At 42.0% G+C, this 21,547-nt stretch overlaps 1 protein-coding gene across 1 annotated transcript in view; it reads left to right on the forward strand.

The window, feature by feature from the left end:
• SEL1L3 (SEL1L family member 3) overlaps positions 1-21,547 on the forward strand; it is a 146,361-nt gene that overhangs the window by 25,598 nt on the left and 99,216 nt on the right. The window contains exons 3-6 of the mRNA XM_023730233.1: positions 14,255-14,381; positions 16,691-16,812; positions 17,141-17,256; positions 20,928-20,986. Of these exons, the coding sequence (XP_023586001.1) occupies positions 14,255-14,381; positions 16,691-16,812; positions 17,141-17,256; positions 20,928-20,986 (424 nt within the window). The remainder of the gene's footprint in view (positions 1-14,254; positions 14,382-16,690; positions 16,813-17,140; positions 17,257-20,927; positions 20,987-21,547) is intronic.

A 21,547-nucleotide genomic window follows, 5' to 3' on the forward strand; every position in this document is an offset into this window, starting at 1 on the left:
TCTGTCAGTTTTCTCACTCCATTTGGTGCTTGGCTGAGTTCTTTATCTCTTCATTTGATGTTTTAGGGTTTCAGGATTGTTGTTTTCTCTGTTTGGCTTAGTTTTTCGGATCTTTGCTGTGGAGGGACAGCGTGGTGCCTCTGCCTAGAGCGCCATTTTGCCGGAATTCCTCTGTCAGGCCATTTTTGAGGAGAAACAATGGCTATGGTTATTTCCTGGTGCTGTCCCAAAGCAGCTATGTATATTTTTGTTGTTAGTTGCTGTATAGTTGATTCAAGGGCCTGAGCAACTTTATATTATAGTTGTTCAGAGGCCATTTGCCATAGGGACCAGCATATTTGACATTATTTTAAAATTAGTGTCTTGAAATAATTACAGACTCACAGAAATTTACAGAAATGGTGCAGAGAGTCCCTTGTATCCTTCACCCAGCTTCCCCCAAGGGTAACATCTTCTATAACAAGGATACAGTATCAAAACTAGGAAACCAACATTAATCTAATACTATTAACTAGATTACCCGCCTTATGCAGATCTCACCAGTTTTTCCATGCACTCACTTGTGTGTGGAAGGGAAGGTGGGTGTGTATAAAAAAAACAAACCAAACTAGTAGCTGTTGAGTCAGTTCTGACTCATGGTGACCTCATGTGTTTCAGAGCATAAATCTGATCCATAGGGTTTTTAGTGGCTGTGATCTTTCAGAAGTAAATTGCTCGGCCTTTCTATGTTGTTGTTGTTGTATGCTATAGAGTTGATTCCAACTCATAGTGACCCTATATGATAGCATAGAACTTCCCCATAGGGTTTCCTAGGCTGTAATCTTAACAGGAGCAGATCACCAGGTCTTTGCTCCCGCAAGCCGCTGGTGGGTTTGAACCACTGATCTTTCTGTTAGTGGCAGAATGCTTAACCATTGTACCACCAGGGCTCCTTAGGCCTTTCTATAGTTCTATATAATTTTAGAACTTTTTGCTTTAATAGTCCTGTTCTGTGTTGGCTTATTCTGTTTGTGCGGAGCTGCAAATACGGAAAATCTAAGAGAAGAAGCTGAATTCCCTTTCTCTGCGTGTGCCTGTTCGGGGTAGGGTGGAAGGGTAATTAAATGTCTGAAATAAGTCACACTGCATGCATTTTGATGATCAGTGTGCATTCTTCTTCCAGGCAGAACTCCATGTTAGCATCTGCCTGGAATGCCTTCCACAAGATGCCTAATTTGTTAAGGGGAATAAAGCACGCAGCCTCCACTTTGCTTTGCCTCCAACTTTCCGAGAGCTTAATGATTCCATTTCATGTTTGACAAATCATATATTTCTCACTGAAGAATGACTGAATTGCAAGCTGGAAGTTTTCAAATGAAGTCATTTATGAACTGGCTGAGTTCTTAGGGCTTCTGAACAGACCCTTAAAACGTGAGGTGCCTTTTCTTTCTTTTGTTATTTCTTACCATATTCACAAGGTTCAGGAATAGCACAGTGGGATTTTTTTTTTTCTCCCCGTCTTCTTTAAAGTATTACCTTTGGGGTAAGAATCAGTATAATAAAACTTTAATGCAGAGAAAAGCCCTTTCTAAGAGTTAAAGCCACCAAAAATAGGGGGCTCCAGGAATCCCCAAAACCAGCTCTGTTCACATGGCTATGATTGTTTACCAAAAAAGGGAAGTGTTCCTTCTCCCTCTCTTTAAAAGACAAATGGAAAGAACTTCTGCACCAGTCCATATGGAAAGTGTCCACCACCTTTGTTGTTGATGGCAGCCGTGAGGACAGAAGGGGTCCAGGCCTTTGGCTTGTTCTTTTCTTTTTTTCATATTTTATTGTGGTTTAGGTGAAGGTTTACAGAGCAAAATAGTTTCCCATTCAACAATTTGTACACAGGACATTGGTCATAGTCCCCTCAATGTGTCAGCACTCTCCCCATTTCTGCCCTGGGTTCCCGTTACCTTTCATCTAGTTTTCCTGCCCCTTCCTGCCTTCTCATCTTTGCTTTTGGGAAGATTTTGCCCTTTCGGTCTCATGTAATTAGCTCTTCTAAGGAGCTCATTCTTCTTGGGAGTCATTGTTTACTTTGTGGGCTGGTCTGTTGTTTGGCTGAAAGGTGGTCCCCGGGAATGGCTTCAGTTCCATGCTAGAAGGGTATCTTAGGGACATGGTCTCGAGGGTTCTTCCAGTCTCTATCAGACCAGTAAGTCTGGGTTTTTTTATGGATTTAATTTTTATTCTACATTTTTCTGCACTCTGCCTGGGACCCTGGCTTGTTCTTAGTAAGAGCTTCTTTATTCGGTTGTTAATGAACAAGAGTCAAGCCAGAACAACAAGATGACATTAGTGAGGCGTAGAGCTGAGCCGTGGGGGTGCCTTTCATGTCTAGTCACTGTCACAATTTGAAGCAGTACTGATGTGGGGTTTGGAGAACATTTTCTTTATTTTATTGTTATACTTTAAGTGAAAGTTTACAATTCAAGTTAGTCTCTCATATAAAAATTTGTATGTACATTGTTATGTGACCCTAATTGCTCTCCCTATACTGTGATAGCACACTCCTCATTTCCACCCCTGATTTCCCATGTCCATTCAACCAGCTCCTGACCCTCTTCTGACCTTCTGCCTTCTCATCTCACCCTCGGACAGTAGCTACCCATTTAGTCTCATGTATCTACTTGAGCTAAGAAGCACACTCTTCACAAGTTATCATTTTATGTCCCACAATCCAGTCTAATCTTTGTCTGAAGAGTTGGCCGCGGGTATGGTTTTAGTTCTGGGTTGACATAGAGTCTGGGGGCCATGCTTTCTGGGGTTCCTCCAGTCTCAGTCAGACCATTAAGTCTGGTCTTTTTACTAGAATTTGAGTTCTGCACCCCACCTTTCTCCTGCTCCATCAGGGACTCTCTGTTGTGTTCCCTGTCAGGGCAGTCATTGGTGGTAGCTGGGCACCATCTAGTTCTTCTGGTTGGAGAACATTTTCTGCATCAGGTGTCTGATGTCCTCGGATGAATCTGCACTTGAAGTACCCCCTGGCTTGCTTTTGTTTTCTTTTCCCTTAATAGAGAGCAGAGTCCGAGTCCCCAGGTACCGATATTGGAGGAATATCATCAGAGGTTCCCCCACCAAAGGCTTAGATTAGGATGCTATGGTGGGGACTGTGTGTGCCCAGATACATCTCCTTTGCCGGGCCAGGCAAGGCCTGTAGTCTGATTTTGGTGGAGGTACAGCTGATTTCATCTAGGCCTGAAGAGTAAACCTTCCCTGGATCAGAAGCCAGCAGCCTCTCAGAGAACACGTGAGCCAAGGCTTGGCCATGTGCCCACTAGTCCACCTGCTTCTGCTGTGTTCTGGGCACATGGGCCAGAGATGGCTGGTCAGACAATGCCTGTGGCTATGCTTACTGTTTCTTGTTTCCTTGGGGGAGAGAAACGCGCACTATCTGTTGTCTCATAAGTCACGTGTGTGCCTGACTCATGCGTGAACTCACCCAGAGAAAGAAATCAGGTACTCAGGCTGGTGGCTCAGCCCCAGACCTCGGGTCCACCTTGACTTCTCTTTCCCCCACATCCTACATGCAAGCTATCAGCTAGTCCTATTGCCTCCACCTTCAGACTGTATCTATCACATATTCAGTCACTTCCCACCATGTGTCCTGCTACCACCCTGGTCTGAGCCACTGTCTTCTTGTTTGGACCTCTGAAAATGGCTTCCCAGCTTCCCTTTTGTCCCCCACACACATTTCCCACACAGCAGGCAGGACAAACCAGATCACGTTATCCCCTGCTTAAAACCCCCCAGCGTCACCCATTGCAGTTAGGATATACCCGCACTCCTTGCCATGGGCTTTGGAATCTGCCCTGCCCCCTTACTGGCCTCATCTCTTGTGAGGCTCCCTTTTGTCCACCAGCTCCAGCCATAGCCGCCTTCTTGCTTCTCCTTGAACACACCAAGTTCATTCCCACCTTGGGGCATTTGAGTTACTATTGCCTTCGCCTAAAGTGCTCTTTCCCGCAGATCACGACACGACCTGCCCCCTTAACCTCATTCATCAAAATCAGTGGCTGTTGAGTTGATTCCGTGTGTGTCAGAGTAGAACTGTACTCCATAAGGTTTTCAGTGGCTGATTGTTCAGAAGGAGATCACCAGGTCTTTCTTGTGAAGTAACTCTGGATGGACTCAAACTTCCAACCTTCAGTTAAGACATTTTACCTCATTGATAACCTGTTTCTGTCAAGTTGGTTCTGACTCATGGCGGCCCCATGTATAACGGAGTAGGACAGCTCCATAATTTTCTTGGCTATCATCTTTATGGAAGCAGATTGCCAGGCGTTTCTTCCACAGTACCTCTGTGTGGGTTCAAACCACCAACCTTTAGGTTAGTAGAGGAGTACAAACCGTTTGCGTCACCCAGGGACCTCACCTCATTCATGCCTCTGTTCAGATGTCATCTGGTCAGAGAGAGCTTCCCTGACTCCCTTATCTAAAACAGCGGCTCCCTCCCCACCCCCACCCTGTCTTTATCCATCTTGATCCTGCTTTATTTTCCCTCATAGCATTATCACCAGCAGACATTGTAATTAAATATACTTAATTGTTTATTTGGAAACCCTGGTGGCAGAGTGGTTAAGTGCTACAGCTGCTAACCAAAAGGTCAGCGGTTTGAATCCACCAGGCGGTCCTTGGAAACTCTATGGAGCAGTTCTACTCTATCCTATAGGGTCGCTATGAGTCAGAATCGACTTGATGGCAATGAGTTTGAATTGTTTATTTGGAGCCCTGGCTGCTCAGTGGTTAAGAACTTTGCTGTTAACCAAAAGGTTGGCAGCTGGAATCCACCAGCAGCTCCTTGGAAGCCCTGTGGGGCAGTTCTACTCTGTCCTCCCATTTTTCCCTGTGGCCACGATCCTATGAGTCGGAATCAACTCCATGACAACAGGGAAAGGGCAGTTGTTTATTTGCCTGTTGTCCGTCTCCCCCACTAGGATGAAAGCCCCACAGGGTCAGTATTCCTGGAGTTCCTGGGTGGTGAAAAGGGTTAAGCGCATGGCAGCTAACTGAAAGGTTGATAGTTTGAATCTACCCAGAGGTGCCTTGGAAGAAAGCCCTGGTAATCTGCTTTGGAAAAACCAGCCATTGAAAATCCTATGGAGCACAGTTCTCTTCTGACACATATGGAGTTGCCATGAGTCAGGGTCAACTAGACGGCAACTGATTTTTTTGTTTGTTTTTTAGCACAGCGCCCTGTACATAGTAGGCATGTGGTGAATGCTTATTGACTGACAGAATGAGTGCTCTTAGCCAAGAGGTAAGGACATTTGCCTCCCTTATGTTCATGTGTGAAGGTCACTGTGACAACATGCTGATACCCCGCATATGGCCCTGTTACCACATTAGGGAGCATATGGGACTGGGGAGTGACAACTGTGTGCTGCTTGAAGTCCTCTGCACACACGCCACATGTTCCCAGGTAGAGCCCGTTCAGGCTGTGCTGGTTCAGGCTGAAGTCTCTTGTGCAACCACATATAAGCTCACATTTGCCTTCATAGTTTGAGCTTGCGGTTCCCATCTCTATGCCTTTGCTGAAGTCCCTGGGTGATGAAAATGGTTAACACACCCGATTACATGCTTGAGTGCTGTCTTAGTCATCTAGTGCTACTACAACAGAAATACCGTAAGTGGATGGCTTTAACAAAGAGAAAGAGAAATTTATTTCTTCACAGTAAAGTAGGCTAAAAGTCCAAATTCAGGGCGTCAGCTCCAGGGAAAGTCTTTCTCTCTCTGTCGGCCTTCTCATCAATGTTCCCCTGGACTAGGAACTTCTCCACGCAGAGACCCCAGGTCCAAAGGACACACTCTGCTCCTGGCACTGTTTTCTTGGTAGTATGAGGTCCCCCTGTCTCTCTGCTCACTTCTCTCTTTTATATTTTAGGAGATTGCCTCAGGGCACAATCCAATCTTGTAGATTGAGTCCTGCCTTACTAACACAACTGCCACCCATCCTCCCTCATTAACATCATAGAGGCAGGATTTACAACATACAGGAAAATCACACAGTACCAGGAACCATGGCCCAGCCAAATTGATAAACACATTTTTTGAGGACATAATTCAATCCATGACAACTGCTAACCCAAAGGTTGGAAGTTCTCATCTATCCAGAGGTGCTTCAGAAGAAAGCCCGGGCAATCGACTTGCAAAAAATCAGCCATTGGAAACCTATGGAGCACAGTTCTACTCTGACACACATGGACTCACCATGAGTTGGAATAGACTTGATGGCAACTGGCATGCCTTTGCTAGACCAGTTCCTTTTACCTGGAATATCTGCCATCCCTACTCCCCTCCCCATATGCCTCTCCCCACTGCAGTCTTCCATGTCTTCCTGGAATAATTGTGCCCGCATTTCAATAACCAGCTCAAATTTCTGCCCTTCTCCCACCCTCTACCTTGAGGTGTTTTTTTTTTTTTTTTTTTTTTAATTACCACAATCAGAAATTAACTCTCTACCCTCTGGGCTTCCATAACTCTCTCTTGATACCTCCCCTGTGATGTGTATCTCGTTCAGTTTAATTACACAAAAATTATGTACGAACTACTAAGTCTGAAGAGTCAAAGATGAAGACATGGTCTCTCTCTTTAAGGTAGTCATGTGAGTGGTAAACGCAGCTACCAACAATAACAGCCACTTTCCATTACTGAGCACTCACTATGTGTCAGGCACTGTGCTACTGGCATATTTACAGATGGCTCTAGAGAGGTAGAGTAACTTGTCCAAGGTCACAAAGCTATTAATGATGGAGCTGGGATTTGAACCCAGGCAATCTGGTTCCCAAACCTCACACTTAACCATTCAGCTTTACTGTTAGATGATGTCGTAAAGCTGTTTATTTATTTGTTTTTAGTAATTCATTCATTGAGAAGAGTTACTGAGCAATTTCTATCTGTTAGTCACTTTGCTAGGCTTCTTCTCAGAGGAGGTGACATTTGAACAGAGACTTGGAGGGTGAGTAGAATTTTCACAGTCAGAGATGGAACAGAGGGAAGGGCATTTAGGTGAAGGGAATGTGTGGGTCACAGCACATAGTGAGAAAATCAGCCCAGTGGGGAAATGGCAACGAGGTGCATCCCATGCGTGGTACATAGGCATGGCAAATGGATTTCACCTTGCGTGTCAACTCTGGTTGATTGGGAGTGGCTACCTAGAGCATAATGTGGAGAGGGGTTCTGAAGCTGAGTCTGTGCTTAGTGAGAAAGAGTGACATATGGATTTATTAGTGATGTCTGCCATAGGATGGAAGTGTGGAGTAGCGGCACGTGTGCTACGTATGTGTTGATCGAACTCGAACTTCAGGGAATCAGGCTAGAAAGCAGGTTAGGGCCACACTTTAAAGGTTCTCAAATGCCATGGCAGGGGGTGTTAAACATTATGCCCTAGTGTCCAGTTATATGAACATTTCTTTGATCTTCCCTCTTAGATCAGACACTCTGGGGGAACATGGCAGTTTCCTTTTCCAGTCCCTTTTCCTCTCACAAAAATTCATTCTCAGCTCCAATGGATTAGAAGTGTGATTTCTTATAGCAAAATTCCATCACAACAAAATGATTGCAGGTAAAGTCAAGTGTTGGAGCCAGGCTTGATGTGTCTTTGTGAAAATATCACTTCATGTGCTAGATTATTCCAGACAACGGCATGCCACGAGGATATTTTTGGTAATTAGAAGTGCTATATATAGATGCCACTTTTTTTGGGGAAAAAAAAGACTTATTCTTTTTTCCCCAGTAAGTCATAGGAGTGTGAATTCTTCAGTAATACTACTCATTAATGCCTAACATTGGCATTGCCCTTTACAACTTTCAAAACACTGTTCCCACGAACATTGTCTCACTGAATCTCCACAATAGTCTCATGGGAAAAACAGTGTTATTCTTGTCCCCTCTTTACAGAAGGAGAAACTGAGGCTCAGGGAGCTGGTTTAGCTGGAGTTCAAGCCTCCTGATTCTTTCTTCTCTGCTATGTTGCCTCTCGGCAATATGCTAATACAGTCCTAACCCAGGTTCTAAATTAGAAGGTGTAATTTTTTTTCAGTTGAATTTTTACTTATGTGAATCATGCTCTTTCCCTCACCCACTGGACTTTGTCCCTTTGAAGCAGATCAGCCTGCACTGAATGGAGCGGAGGCCCAGGGCATGGTGGCCTCAGAATGTGCTGATTCCTTCTCACTCAGAGATTTTGTTCTCTGCATTTTCAATCAGAAAAGTAATGCATACATCTGGTAAAAAATTCCAATAGTGTAAAAGGATTTAGGGAGAAGAGTAAGTTCCTTGCCACCCCAATCCTCTCGTCCTGGTCTCAGAGACAACCTCAGTGACAAGTTTCTTGGGTCTCCTTCTAGAATGTTCTGTGCACATATAAGTGTTAAATCAATGTTGTTGTTAGTTGCCATCGAGTCGATTCCAACTCATGGAGACCCCATGTGTGTCAGAGTAGAACTGCTCTATAGGATTTTCAAGGCTGTGACCTTTTGGAAGCAGATTGCCAGGCCTGTCTTCCAAGGTGCCTCTGGTGGGTTTGAACTGCCAAACTTTTGGCAAGTAGTCAAGTGCTTAACTGTTTGTGCCACCCAGGGACTCCTATCAAATTGATACCTCCCTCTTTACATACGCAAATGGAAAGATACTATAAACTCTTATTCTGCCCCCATTAACAATATGGTAAAGATTTTTCTGTATCAGTACCTATTGTACATCCTTATTCATTTCAACAGCTGCTTAGCATTCAGTTACCTGACAATCCATAATTTATTTGACCTGACCTCTGCTGATGGTCATTCAGTTGTTTCTCTTCTTTTGCAATTAATAACAAGGCTTCACTGAACATCTTTGTACATGTACCTTTGTGCACACAAATACTACATTTGGGAGATAAATAACTAGGAGTGGAATTTATTTTATTCTTAAGACTCCCGGGTATTGAATATGCCACAGACTTCTTTAGTAGTCCACTTCAGCACCTTGTATTCTTTTTGAGTAAAGTTCTAACCTAAATGACATAGCTAGAAAATGGAGTTTTATGTTGTCTGGCTTTAGCTTTAAAGAAAGTGAAACCCTTGACTACCCCCACCACCTTTTTAATGTTGTGTCTGGGGAAAATTACTGAGTTACCTGCACTCTAGCTTGATTTCTCCAGGTTGAAAAATCAGCTTCTTTTTCCCTGGGTTCTCCTTATAGACTTTTGTCATGGACATTCCTTGTCTGGCAGAACTCTCTCACTTCGCCACATATGGGCTAAGCCACATCATGGCGGTGTGCTAGACGTATCCCGAGCAGGGCTTTGTTACATAGAAAAAGGACCTTCCCCAGAACAAGGATTCCGGTCGATCCACTGAACCAGAGAATTGACTACATGGTCCCCCCCCACCCCAGGAATGATATTCAAAATATTTAACAACCAGTAAGGGGTGGGGAGGAGGGTAGTGGTCATTCAGTGGTAGAATTCTCACCTTCCATGTGGGAGACCCAGGTTCAATTCCTGGCCAATGCACCTCATGCACAGCCACCACACACCTGTCAGTGGAGGCTTGCGTGTTGCAATGATGCTAAACAGATATAAGAACTTCCAGACTAATATGGACTAGGAAGAAAGGTCTAGTGATTTACTTCCTAAGATCAGCAGTGAAAACGCTTTGGATCACAACAGTCTGATCCACAACTGATCATGGGGATGGTGCAGGACCAGGCAACGTTTCCTTCTGTTGTGCATGGGATCACCACGAGTCAGGAGCACAGTGGATGGCACTAACAACACGGGGTGGGGGCCCAGTCAGGCTGACTGGGTGCTGGCCTTGGTGCTGAAGTCAGGTAGTGCTGGAGGCCCCTGCTATGCCTGGTTCTACACTTAAGGAGGTGCCAGGGTAGGTGGTGGAGCCTTGGTGATTTCAAGACAGCGTCAATTATCTAGCAGATATGGAAAGATTTCAGTGTTTTAACAATCACTACAGCCCCACAGGGGAATGCCAGCTGAACAGCAGCCATAGTTGTTTTTTTCTGGGGAGACTTGTGAGATGCCGTGTGTTTTAATAGAAAACGCATTGATCTGTAGCAGGGAGCCCCAGGTTGAGTCATAGATGCGATGGTCAGCAAGGCACTAACCCACTTTTCTTGTCTCCAAAATAAGAGGCTTTGCACCATATAATATCTAATGCCTCTAACTGCTCTAAAATTTGAAGAAGTAAAACAAACAAAGTGGTTCAGGAGTAGGGAGTTCCCAGACATGAACAGTTTTTCTGCCATTTTATGTTTATGTTTTAATGATGCTGTTTTCCTACCTGACTTCCTATTTTAAGGTAAGCCAAAGAAATGGATTTGGGTGAAGGATCTGAAAGAAGAGGGAGGATTATTTGGCTTAGACAACATGGGGCACCATATAGAATTGTGGAAGGTGTTGGGAGAAAGTGAGATAGGTTCACATTCTGACTTGGCTACAGCTGTATTCATTCATTCATTTACTAGGTATTTATGGGGCTCGTATCATGTGCTGGATGCTGTTCTAAGATCTGGAGATAAAATAGTGAATGCAGGAAAGGCCCTACTCTCATGGAGCTTACATTCTAAAGGAAACTGGGCAAGCCATTTAACTGCTTTGGACCTAAGTTCTCCTACCTATAAATTCTCTGTGGTGGATGGCACTAGTACTGTTACTCTCCATTCTACTGCCTATGGCAGACGTCACTAATCAATTGTAATACTCCAGGCAGCCACGATCAGCTTATCAAACTGTTACTAAAAGATGTTATCTTGGGCCACATGAATTCTAATAGCCTTTCCAGCTCCAGAATTTCATTCTTGTTGAAAAAACAGTGGACAGAGTTGATTCTTACTGATGGCGACCCCATGTGTGTAAGACGAGAATCATGCTCCATCATATTTTCAATGGCTGATGTTTCAGAAGCAAGTCACCAAGGCTTTCTTGTAAGGTGCCTTTGAGTGGTCTCGAACCTCCAACCTTTGGTTAGCAGCCGAGCGTATTAACTGTTTGTACCACTCAGGGACTCTATTCTTGTTAATTGCTTCTAATTATAACAGGAAGACAATATTACAATAAGGAAAAACTACAGTAGAACTCCAAATTGTAGAACTATTGAAGTTACAGATTTCACAAGAACACCATCATTATTTCATTTTTGTTGGATTTAAAAGATTTGTGTTTTTGTAAAATTATTTTAGATCTTTGGTTCTTAGATTTTTCCCTCCACAGTCTTTTGCTGCAAGTTCTCTTGTTCAGTCTATTTCACTTTGATCCTTGGATATGGGAGAGACTCATCAACATTCACTTTTAACTCCTTTCACATTGGAAACTTCCTTTATGAAAGCTCTTTTTACTTGAGTCAGGTTGGGCAGAATCAAATTCCATTTGCTTTGATAATGTTTCTACTACTCACTAGATAACTCTACAGCAATCCTTAGCAGAAGGCTTCCTAGGGGTCTAATGTGGCCATCTGGTCTCTTACGCTCCACTCAACACGGTGGAAGCCAAACCAAGGTTGAGCTGATATTTACCTCTTGATGAATCTTTTTCCAGATTCCAAAGACACCTCTGCAGTATTTCCATTTCTAATCCCACCCGTAACAAATCAGCAAGTCAAATGTGCTCAAATTGAAAAGAAAAAAAGGTTTAAAGTGTTTCTATTGAAATTGATGAAGTCACCCTTTTGGGTTTCCAAATGCATCCCTACCTATAAAAACGCAGGTGGATTTATGGACATCGACTAGGAAAAATCAACTTATTTGATTCTATTAACTATATAACAGAAGCCTGAGATTCTGAAAAATGCTCTTAAGGTTTCCAAGTTATAATGAAGCAGAGGTACCTCTCTATAATGATTTTTTTCCGTATTGGGGAATGAGAGCTGCCATGTCCAGCATCCCAGGCTGAGATCCCCATAATTTGTGCCAATACTGGCATTTGGCGACTTGCACAGAAGTCAATTCTTCCCTCTCCAGGAAGTCCAGGACAATAGACTGTTTCCACCATTTAATCATGTACCTTTAAACCAAGAAGTCTTTTCAGAAAGAGGAAAATGATTTTTACTTGCAGGTTGAGTTAAGTAAATTTGCTTTTTGAGGGTTATGGAAAACAAACGAACAAAATCATACTTAACCTTGTTTAAAGCAGTAGGTATTAAATAGAGATGCACTAACTCAGTTCTTCCTGTGAGACTTTGTTGTGGACACCCCTATATCTTCTAGACCTTAGGGTAGTGGTGGTTCAGTGGTAGAGTTCTCCCCTTCCATGCTGGAGAATGCCAGATTTGATTCCTGGCCAATGCACCTCATGTGCAGCCACCGCCCATCTGTCGGTGGAGGCTTATGTGTTGCTAAGATGCTAAACAGGTTTTATGGATTAGGAAGAAAGGCCCAGAGATTTACTTCCAAAAATCAGCCAATGGAAACCCTATGGATCACAATGGTCAACTCTGCAACCAATCATGAGGATGACGCAGGACCGGGCAGCATTTTGTTCCGTTGTGCATGGGGTTGTCCTGAGTTGGGGGCTGACTTGACAGCAGCTAGAGACAATACTGTTTTCTAGAGCCACAGAAAAGAATTCTCCCACATCTGCAAAACAAAGTGGGACGCCAAGTTTTAAGGGGTATGATCAATAATTTTTGCCTAGGGTAATGTGTTGAGGATATGTGGAAAGTCTGCACAGAAGAAAAATACAATGCTGTTTTAAGAGCATAGATTCTGAAACCAAGCTGCTTGAGTTGGAATCCCAGCTCCACGTCTTTTATTTATATTTCATTTCAATTAAAAATTATTCATTATTTAACTAAATTGTTTAAATGTGTTTATTCACCCTCTCTAAGGCTCAGTTTTTTCATCTGTTAAATGGGGATAATACTAAAACCTACTTCATCAGCTGTTGTGAAATTCAATGAGATAATCCCTGAAATGTGCTCAGCATATTGCTTGGCATATGGAACAAAAAACCAAAACCAAACCCATTGCCGTTGAGTTGATTCTGACTCATAGCAACCCTGTAGGACAGAGTGGACTTGCCCCATAGAGTTTCCAAGGCTGTAAATATTTATGGAAGCAGACAGCCGCATTTTTCTCCTGTGGAGTGGCTGGTGGGTTAGAACCATTGATCTTTAGGTTACCAGCTGGGTGCTTAACCACTGCACCACCAGGACTCCTTAAGTGTTAATTAACTGTTAGTGATTATTTCGGCAATTGTGTCTCCATTCCTCAGCTGTAGTATGGGATAATCCTGAGGATTAAATGAATTAATATATGTAAAACGCTTATGCAGTATCTGTTCCATAAACCAAACTTGTTGCCACTGAGCTGATTCTGACTCATAGCAACACTATAGGACAGAGTAGAACTTCCCCATAGGGTTTTCAAGGAGTAGCTGGTGGATTCAAACTGCTGACATTTTGATTACCTTTTGGTTAGCAGCCGTAGCTTGACATAGGTCTTAACCACCGTACCACCAGGGCTCCATCTGCTCCATAGTGGGTGTTAAACGAAACAAAACCTAACCTGTTGTCATCGAGTCAATTCTAACTCATTGCAACCCCATGTGTTACAGAGTAGAACTGCTTCTTGGGATTTTCTTGGTGATGGTTCGAACCCACCAGCCGCTCCGTGGGAGAAAGATGTGGCAGTCTACATCCGTAAAGATTATAGCCTTGGGAACCCCATGGGACAGTTCTACTCCGTCCTATAGGGTTGCTATGAGTTGGAATTGACTTGATAGCAATGGGTTTAATCTTTATGGAAACAGATCGCCAGGCCTTTCTTTTGTGGTGCTGTTGGATGGGTTGGAACTGCCAACCTTTATGTTAGTAGCCTAGCACAAAGCATTAACTATTATTATTACACAAATTCAAAATGCTTTCCTTAGCTTTAAGAGGGCAGTGTGTAAAATAGTTAAATACGTATAAGCCTGAGTTTGTACCCTAAAACTTGGCTCTACCACTTAAGCAAGTTATTTTGCCTTCTTTGAGCCTCACGCTTTTCACCTGTAGAACATGAATAATGAGAAAATCTACTTTACAGAGTCGTTATGAAAATGAATTGAGAGAGTCGCTGTACAGTGCTTAGCATGGTGCCTGGCATATATTAAGTGTTCAATAAATGTTTGCTATTATTTTTAGACTATTTCATTTAAATGTTTGGGTGGAGCTGGGCAGAGGGTTACGGAAGAGTGTGATTGTGGAAGCATTGCTTTTCTGGAGATGATTGAAAGGCAGCCTTTTGCTGTTTGCAGATGTGGTCGCCCTCCTTGGCTTTCCCTATGCCTCCAGTGGGGAAAACACAGGCATCGTGAAGAAGTTCGCGAGGTTTCGGAACCGAGAGCTGGAGGCCACCCGACGCCAGAGGATGGATTACCCAGTGTAAGGAGGGTGGAAGATGGGTGGTTGGGCTCTTTTTATCTGAAGGCCAGACACAGGCTAGTGGAAGCCTTGAGGAGAACACACCTTGGTGATCAAAATGTTGAGGTCGACGTATCTTAGAATTTGTGAACCTGAAAACCTCAAATTATTCTTGAGTTATTCTTGCATTTAGCAATTCTCAGTTTGCCTTGGACTTTTTATATCAGTCCTGAGTAGAGGAACAAAGTGTTGAGGCCTGAGGCCTTGCCAGGTTTCAGGCTCAGCTGACCAAAGCCAGCATGGATTGTAGACTTTGCTTTGCCCTGTCTGTCTTGGAAGACTGGGCTAAACAAACAAACAAATCAAAAAACAGTTACTGTCGAGTCGATTCCAACTCGTGGAGACCCCATGTGTGTCAGAATAGAATTGTGCTCCATAGTGTTTTCAATGGCTAATTTTTTGGAAGTAGATCACCAGGCATTTCTTCTGAGGCATCTTTGGGTAGACTTGAACCTTCAAACTTTTGGTGAGCAGCTGAACACACTGTTTGCACCACGCAGGGGCTCCAAGATTGGACTAGCTGCTTGAAATCTCACAATCTCCCTTGATTGCAGAAAAATCCGTCCATATATTTTTCCTTCTATTGAATTGAAGATGCTGAAAACAGTTCCCGGTTCACCTCAGACTCGATGGATTTAGCAGAGTGATTTAATTCTTCCCTTGCTGCTGGCAGTAGAAAGATCTTGAGTTACTTTATTGAGTGTATGTTCTTGCTAAGCTTCCTTGTAATAACTTACCTTCATGAGCTTGCTCAGCTGGGTGGGTCAGGAGGAAGCTGCGTGACACCATCTGTTCGCATATCTTACCACTGATTTTGAGGCCAGATTAAAAAGCCCAGACTGTTCTAAAGGATTTGTTTAGCTGTATCCCCAAAGATACTAGGGCCACTGCTACTTTAACCCAAACTGTGACATTGGTTACTGGGGTAAATGGAGAAAAACTGATGGATTGATTTTAACCTTGATTCATGTTTAATTTGCAAAATACTATTACTTTTAGCTCCTCATCTTTGAAGGGTCCCTACCCGTTGCCATCGAGTCAATTCCTGAGTTGAAAGGTCCCTAGGTGGCAAAAATGGTTGGAACTCTGGTGGCACAGTGGTTAAGCGCTTGGCTGCTAACTGAAAGGTCGGTGATTTGAACTCACCAGCTGCTCTGTGGGAGAAGGGACCTATTGATCTGCTCCAATAAAGATTACAGCCTAGGAAACTGTATGGGGCTGTTCTACTCTGTCATATAGGGTCCTTATGAGTCAGAATCGACTTGACAGCACACAACAACAGCAGTTAACCTAAAGGTGTTGGTGGTTCGGACGCACGCAGTGGTACTGCAGAAGAAAAGCCCTGGCGATTTGCTTCTGTTAAGATTACAGTCAAGAAAACACTATGGAGCTCAGTTCTACGCTGTAACACATGAGGACACCATGAGTTGGAATTGACTCAACAGCAACTAACAACAACCATTGCCTCATTTTTGGATTGTTAGCCCTTAGCACAATGAATGGCACTAAGGAGGTTTTCAGCAAATATTTGCTGAATGATCGGATAACCAGGTGATGGATCTCCTCTCCTGGCTAAATGTGTCCTATTTAAATTGGCCACTGTTGTTTTATCCTCAGTCCACAAATCATAACATATAATTTTTTTTTCCCAACTAAAATAGCCCCTGTCCAGGAATGGAATAATTAGATCGTTTGTTCCATATTGGTCAGCCAGAAATGTAGTACTGAACAACCTGATGTGCGTATTAAAATAATGCATATGTGTCTCAATTATCATATGGTGATGCCACTTTGCAGATTATTACATTCTTCTACCTTAAGGCTTTTATCTTTGAAAGAAACAAAATTGCTCAAAGAGCCCTAATTATGTTTTTTTCTTTTAATCATCAAAATTAGAATAGCTTCTTATCAAATCACCTCTTACTAAAATCCACAATTTTATTCTACATCTGGTTTTATAAGCCTTAATCAAGAACTTAGATAGCAGGCACGTGAGATTCTTCAAGACACACAGAAACAGAGTTTTGGGTGCAAGGTAGAATGTCTGCTCATTTTGCACAATGATGCTCAACCCCTTGTCTGTTGCAGTTACTATAATTACCTCCTTTGTCTCAAAAATCAAGCTTTGCTAGCTGATCTCCCATGATGAACACGAAGGAAAATTCATTCCTTCATCGGAAAGAAAGTAATTCACTCAGGCGTTTTTAACTATAATTACCTGTTCTTGGATGATATCAATCTGCAGATTTTTTTTCCCTTCACTCTTACAGGTTTACTGTTTCATTGTGGCTTTATTTACTTCATTATTGCAAGGTCAATCTCTGTGGGATTCTGTATTTTGTTGATTCTAATGAGATGTATGGAACGCCTTCTGTGTTTCTCACTGAAGAAGGTAAGTATAAAATGGAACGTTTACAATGATTATCGTCATTTTCTTACACTGTGTCGAGTGGGAATACGTCTGTCTGGAATAAGGAAGATATTTGTCAATGTGACAATTCAGTGAGAGTGATGGCTTTCAAATATGAGCTTCTACTTAAACTTGAACAAATGTCTTATTTGCAAAGGAATGCATTTATGGGTGTTTTGTTTTGTTTAAAAGAAGACAGAATGTGATTTAGCCTTGTAGCTTCTTAGGATAATTATTGAGAAGGCTTAACTACTTCATTCACTCCTAAGTATTTTTTTGTCATTTTCATGAGCTTTCATTTTCCTTTTAGGCCACTTGCATATTCAAATGCACCTTGTCAAAGGAGAAGACTTGGCTGTGAAAACTAAATTCACCATACCTTTGAAGGAGTGGTTTCGGCTGGATATCTCTTTTAACGGAGGCCAGGTATCTGTACACAGACTCCATCATTGATTGTCTTGTTATCCTGGTCACTTACAGTTCAGCATTGTTGTAAAGTTAGAGCAGTGATGGTTCAGTGGTAGAATTCTCGCCTTCCATGTGCGGGACTCAGGTTCAATGCCAAGCCAGTGCACCTCAAGTGAAGCCACCACCCATCTGTCAGTGGAGGCTTGTGTGCTGCTAGGATGCTGACTAGGTTTCAGCAGAGTTTCCTGACTAAGATAGATGGACTAGGAAGAAAGGCGTGTCTTCTGAAAATCAACCAATGAAAACCTTATGGATCACAACAGTCCAATCTGCAACTGATCATGGCGGTGGTGCAGGACCAAGCAGCATCTTGTTCCATTGTGCACGGGGTCGCCATGAGTTGGGGGCAGACTCTGGTGCGATGGCAGCTAACGACGACAATAACTTGTAAAATTAGGGAGCAACAAAATCTGCAAAAGCAAATTAGTGGTAAATGATAAACTTTTTACAACTATACACTTTCAAAATCAAACTTTTATAGATGGACGTTTAGATCATAAGAATCCTATTCCATTTAATTAACTTTTAAAGCCTTTTTTTTGACCATATTGTGAATGAGTAAATAATATAGCCAGCTATATAGCCACAATTATCTGAGCAATTCAGTCCTTTCCCCTAGGGAGATGGGCTTCATGGAGATAAATGTTCAAACAGCTTTGGCCAAGTTTATATAGTGTTATCAGATCTACAACTTTTGTTTTTAGAAGGAAATTTATTCGTTAGTTCAAACAAGAAATGATTTGACTGCTCTTGGCTGTTGAAACAATTGTTTATGTTTGGATTAAATAGACAAATAACAGCCAACAAACATCAGTGACAATTCTAGTGGGATGGAGGGGCTTTATCTACTTTGTACTATAAAACCCTACACATAACTATTTCAAACTCTCATAACACAGCTTTTATGGATGATAGCAAATCTGCTGTTATAATTGAGGGCAGTTCTATTTCTCGATCTACGCAATGCCAGTATCCTACTTTTTCCTGGTTACTTTATTTTCTCACCAGCTTTTCTTATGGATTTGTGATTTTCCTGTAACAAAACTGGAAGAGAGTTTTTTTGTCTTGTGTATTAGATAATACAGTCTTCCCTTGGTATTTTGGTTTATCATAAGTCCTTTTCCTGAAGACAAAAGAAATCAGGTCAGCCTTGTTGCCTTCCTGAGAGGTGCCTGTAAAACATTACCTGGGTTTTTTTTGTCTGTTTGTTTTTTCCTTAAAAAATATTAGGTGCCATAGCTCTGGTCCACGTTTTAGTTTCCTGTCTACATGAGGTCATGATGATATTGTAGCTTATGCTGCTTCCTCCTAAAGAGAAGGCCAGCTCAGTGCTATGTGTCACTTTGACAGGTGTCAAATCATCAGAGCAAATTCACAGATCTTATTTTGCACCTGTTGTATGCAAGGCACTGTGCTCAGGGGCTTATAGACAATTTATGGAAATAACATTAAGCAGGCGAAGAGCTGTCATAGGGAGAGCATAATCGCCAAATGATTCACATTGATTCACAGAAGGGAGACAGCACTTCATGCTGGGGTGCTCAGACAAGGTCTCAGAGAGAAGGTTCCTACAGATGGGCAGAATTTAGATGGAGAGGTAGGAGAGTCCTTTCCGACCATCCATGGGGGTGTGCAGATAAACCAGTTTGACTGGAGTAGAAATTTCTAGACTGTAGAAAGCTAATGTTGTTGTTGTGTGCCATTGAGTCGATTCCAACTCACAGAGACCCTCTAGGACAGGGTAGAACTGCCCCATAGGGTCTTCTTGGCTGTAATCTTTAGAGAAGCAGATCACCGGGTCTTTCTCCTGCAGAGCTGCTGGTGGGTTCGAACTGCCAACCTTTCAGTTAGCAGCTAAGCACTTAACATTTGCACCACCAGAGCTCCTTAGAAAACTAATAAGAAGAAAAAAAATCTCACTGGGCTAGAAGTGGAGAATCTTGAATATCACTAATTTGCACTTTAACTTGCAAAGCAATAGGGCATCATGGAAGGTTTTTGAGCAGAAGAATCCAGTCAAAATAGTCCTTTAATTAAAGAGATTAACTGAAGGCAGAGTCCAGGATTGGGACAAGCAGGAGAGAAGAATTAGGGAGACCAATTGGGATGGAAAGAAAGAAGGGGACTTTTTTCTTAAGTAAACTTTTTGTCCACTTAAATGTCCACTCCAATAACCTTCTTTCTTTCCATCCCACTGTGCCTCCCAAATTTAAAAGTAGATCCAAAAGCAATATATACTGCTTATCCACACAAAGTCCATCTCTGCAGTGAGGGACCACCATACTCCTTGCTTTGCTTAAATGGACCAATGAGTTAAAAAAAAAAAAATGTCTGGTTTCATGAAACAACTGGTTAGAGTTGTTTTCTTCATTGAACCAACATGTTATAATGGCTGAGTTTTTTTTTTTTTCCCTTAAATTAATTTTGTTATTGTTGTTGTGGTTGAGAATATACACAGCAGAATATATACCAATTCAACAATTTCTACATGTACAATTCAGTGACATTGATTATATTCCTCAAGCTGTGCAACCATTCTCATCCTCCTTTTCCAAATTGTTCCTAACCATTAATATAAACTCACTGCCCCCTAAGTTTTCTGTCTAATCTTTCAAGTTGCTGTTGTCAATTGGATCCCATATAGATAGATTTTAAAAGAGCACAATGCTCAGGGCAGACATTTTTTACTAATTAAGCTAACCTATTGTTTGGTTTAAAGACAATTTCAGGGGACCTTTCTAATTTTAGGTTTAAAGATTATCTCAGGGCAATAGTTTTGGGGGTTCATCCAGTCTCAGTGGGTCCAGGAAGTCTGGATTCTGTGAGAATTTTCAATTCTGTTCTGCATTTTCCCCCTCTTGATCAGGATTCTCCTATAAAATCTTTGTTCAAAACATTCAGTAATGGTAGGTGGGAACTATCCAGTTCTTCTAGTGAGCTGGATTGGTTTTTATGGACTGGTTTGTCTTTTAAAGACACAGTGTTGTAGCCATATCTTTGAGAATCCAATTAGGCCAGCAAATGTTCCTAAGTACTGGCTCTGTGCTAGCACTGGGGGAATAAAAACGGACCCTCATCTCCATGGATTTATGTTAGAGTCGAAGAAATGAGAAAAACACATGTGAGACAGCCAACAACATTCATGACAACAACATTGTCACCATCTAAATTGGAGCGACAATTCTCAGTGCTCACTGGAAGGGGAGTGGGAAACAGCAGTGTGTTAAGAACGTACAATACCAGTCTTGTTTTTCCCCTGAAAGCGCTCATGGAATCAGAGCAAAATTTTTAAAACTCCTTGTAGTATCTTACACACTTGTCTATCTTTCTATGCAATAAGTTTTTAAGTACAAATACATCACAAGAAACTTTGGCTTGGAGTTTGAAAGTGTCTGGAACTCACTGGGGGAAACTAAGTATTTTTACTGGATCAGGTAGTTTGGCGAAGTTAAATTTCTCAAATCTTTAAATACACACAGGACTACTAACCTGTTAATTTTATTTTGCACAAACTGTATAGGTGAAAAGCTAGTCAGCATATTTTATGAGTAATTTATGTCAAGGAACTGTATTTATGACATGGGGTATTGAGGCATAACTGATCCTTGTATATTTCTCTCCCAACATAGATAGTAGTAACCACCAGCATTGGGCAGGACTTGAAAAGCTACCATAATCAGACCATTAGGTAAGTGTGATTTTTTTGCTTTATTCAAAATTTTGCAGGATGATGGCTAAGAAATCTTCATGCTTCAGCGCTCAACCCTAATGTTATTCCCACACCCCCTCTTTCAGCTTTTCCAAGCATGGGCTGTTCTCTGCCCAGTAGCTAGTCTTTGTACTTTTTTTTTTTAAACAATCCATGAACTTTCCCCACCCTCTACCAACCTTTTTTCTAAGCAAGAGAAACTAGTTCTCTCTCCAGCTCTCACTGTACATTCTTCCCTTTCATGGCACTTTATAATTCATTTCCTTTGAAAATTATCTTCGGCAAAGGATTCTGAAAAATAAATCAAAGTATTAATGTTGCTTATTGAGAATGGCTGGTAACTTTGGCCCAGCATAAAACATAAAAGCCAACAGTCTTCATATTTATGTTTATAATCTTAATTTGAAATGTATGCAGCTATTGATATTGGTGTAACTTTTCATCCTTATATAACCATTCTCCAAAAGAGTTACAGAAACTGAGAATTGGGTTCCTTGCCTTGTATTTCATAATTTTTAAAAATTTGCTTTTACATCTGTG

This window comes from Trichechus manatus, unplaced genomic scaffold, assembly GCF_000243295.1.
Source record: "Trichechus manatus latirostris isolate Lorelei unplaced genomic scaffold, TriManLat1.0 scaffold00034, whole genome shotgun sequence".
Taxonomy (NCBI): Eukaryota; Metazoa; Chordata; class Mammalia; order Sirenia; family Trichechidae; genus Trichechus; species Trichechus manatus.